Source organism: Rhagoletis pomonella, unplaced genomic scaffold (genome assembly GCF_013731165.1).
Source record: "Rhagoletis pomonella isolate Grant_MI unplaced genomic scaffold, Rhpom_1.0 Rhpom_scaffold_20529, whole genome shotgun sequence".
In the NCBI taxonomy this organism is placed as follows: domain Eukaryota; kingdom Metazoa; phylum Arthropoda; class Insecta; order Diptera; family Tephritidae; genus Rhagoletis; species Rhagoletis pomonella.
The window spans coordinates 1-2,463 of NW_023479045.1; the positions used below are offsets into that span (position 1 = coordinate 1).

Sequence of the window (2,463 nt, forward strand, 5' to 3'; positions counted from 1 at the left end):
TTTCCAGGGTGCATGACTTTACCTCATGGATGTGCTTTTGACCACCTATGAATCTGTGTGAGTAGACTTTTATGAGGATACAAATATTCTAATATTGAGACCTGTAATGTCCAGGCCGGTTTTGCTGAAGCTTCCTAGTAATTTTAAATTCAAAACCCAAGGTAGATCCCATTCTCACGGTTTTCTTATACCTTTAGTATTAGAGTGCGTAAACTGGATTCGGTATACATACTCAGCGAAATCTCGTTTTTTAGGGGGAACATGCACACATGTATGCATATAAAACGCTCCGCTCTCAAGAATACATTGATATGTTGCTTCACTACTTTGACCACAGATTTAAAAATACAATACAGCTTTATTTGAATGCTTAGTTAATTTAACGACCAATTGCCTTTTAATGCGGTGTTTAGTATCAATTTAATTCAATAAACTAATTCAGAATAGCGCTGCACTTCAGTGTGAAACTGACCAGTGGGTAAGAAAAATGTATTCTTTAAAGATTTTCCTTTTTATTTATATACAAGGATGTGTATGGAGTTTAAACTGGTGGTAAGCGGACAGCCGATTAGAAAAAAAATAAATTAATATTTTTTTTACGTTTGAAATCATTTGTGTACCTATGCTAGCGCCGAGGACGAAGTGCAGGCTTTGATATTGGCGCGTGGTGGCTCTAAAGGTATTCCAAATAAAAATCTGGAAAAACTTAATGGCACATCTTTACTAGGACGTACAATAACGATATTAAATAATTCCAATTTATTTGAATACATTTGGGTATCAACGGATAGTGAGTTGATAGCGAGCGAGGCGAATAAATGTAAGTTGAAAAAGAAGAGAAAAAATTAAATTGGTCTGGTAAATAGCAAAAAAAAGTTTCTTAATAAACGTATATCTAAAAAAATTTAAATTTTTAACATTTCAGTTGGCGCCTTGGTGCACAAGCGAGATGCCATCTACGCTCGGGATAATACTTCATCCTTGGAGTCTGTCAAAGAATTTTTAGCTGCCCACGAAACTATTAATAAAGTAGCATTATTTCAATGCACTTCCGTATTTTTGAAAGAGAACTACATCTACGAAGCGCTGCAGCAATTTGAGTCTAGAGATTGCGCTTTTGCAGTAACTAGGTACTCTTAAATTTTTTACATAATGAAGTTTTGGATGTACATGGTTTATATGTATGTATGTATACATAATTCCCTGCAATATTATCCTTTTCACAGATCTCATAAATTACGGTGGAAGTTGCAGGAAAATGGAAATATAGTGCCATTAAATTTCAAGCCAGAACGCAGGCCACGGCGACAAGATTGGCCGGGTGAATTTATTGAAACAGGCATGTTTTACTTTTCCACAAGGCAGTTGGTGATGGAAGAGAATCGTTTTCAAAATGAAAAGTGAGTACAAGTAAAAAGAAAGTGCCGTGGTTTTCATATTTCAAAACATTCGCGCCACTATTTTTCACTTTTTCGCAGATGTGGTATAGTTGAAATCGACATCGCTGACTCAATGGAAATTGATACACGCACAGATCTTGTACTGGCCGAATGTCTTATAGCGCAGGGATCACGCACCGCAGGCACGACGGCAGCTTGCACAAATCTGCTTTGAAGATTAAATATTTGAATAAAAATGCCATTGAGCTCATTTGAGTACTATAAAATATTTAAACATATTTTTTATTATTAATATTATCATTATTATTGATAAGCTTAATTTAATAGTGTATAATAAATAATTTTCATTTTCATGTATCGTCATATATATTTATGTATGTATAGTATGTATGTACGTATCGTATGTATGTATGTATGTATGAATGTATATATGTTTTATGTAACTATTGTATATAGGTATTTACATATTGTATGCGACGTAAATGGGATCAAGCTGATCAGCCAAAAATCCATCACGCAAATGCATTCGTTGTTTTTCGCCACGACTATTGATGGGTACAACGCCTGCAAAATAGATTTTATGTATATTGAAATGCAGTTTGCGCATTTATTTTTTTTTTTTGTTTAACAGTGCAGTAGGAAAGTTGTATATTTGTAAATTAATCGAAAAAAGACGGTAATATAGGCTAGTTAAGTGAAGTCACTTGAGCGATAAATAAACTGATGCGATATGTTGCAAAGCAAAAATATATTAACACCGGACTAGTAAGAGTAAGGTATAAGAATCGACTTTTAATTACCTGGATCGACAACAACAACAACGCCAACAATTAACTGATGTTCTTCCAAAACTGTATTAGTTACTAATGGTACCAAGTCCAATGCTTCAGATTCATTGCCATCAAGCTCAACCACAACAACCAATAAATTAGTCCATGTGAAAACGGCGCTATGTTGAAAAAAAAAAAAATTATTAAACAGTACAAAGTTTTAACGCTGTCTTTGGATCTTACCATTCAGCGATTTTCTTATGACACCTTAGCACCGAATTTTCTATATCGAT

General features: G+C 34.1%; 1 protein-coding gene across 1 annotated transcript; it reads left to right on the forward strand.

Annotated features, from left to right (window-relative positions):
- The first annotated feature begins 457 nt into the window (after positions 1-457).
- LOC118732458 (N-acylneuraminate cytidylyltransferase A-like) lies at positions 458-1,715 on the forward strand. Its single transcript, XM_036461590.1, has 5 exons — positions 458-552; positions 630-820; positions 926-1,130; positions 1,227-1,400; positions 1,479-1,715. Exons 1-5 carry the CDS (start codon positions 488-490, stop codon positions 1,612-1,614), a joined length of 771 nt encoding a protein of 256 aa, XP_036317483.1. The 5' UTR covers positions 458-487; the 3' UTR covers positions 1,615-1,715.
- Positions 1,716-2,463: the final 748 nt, after the last annotated feature.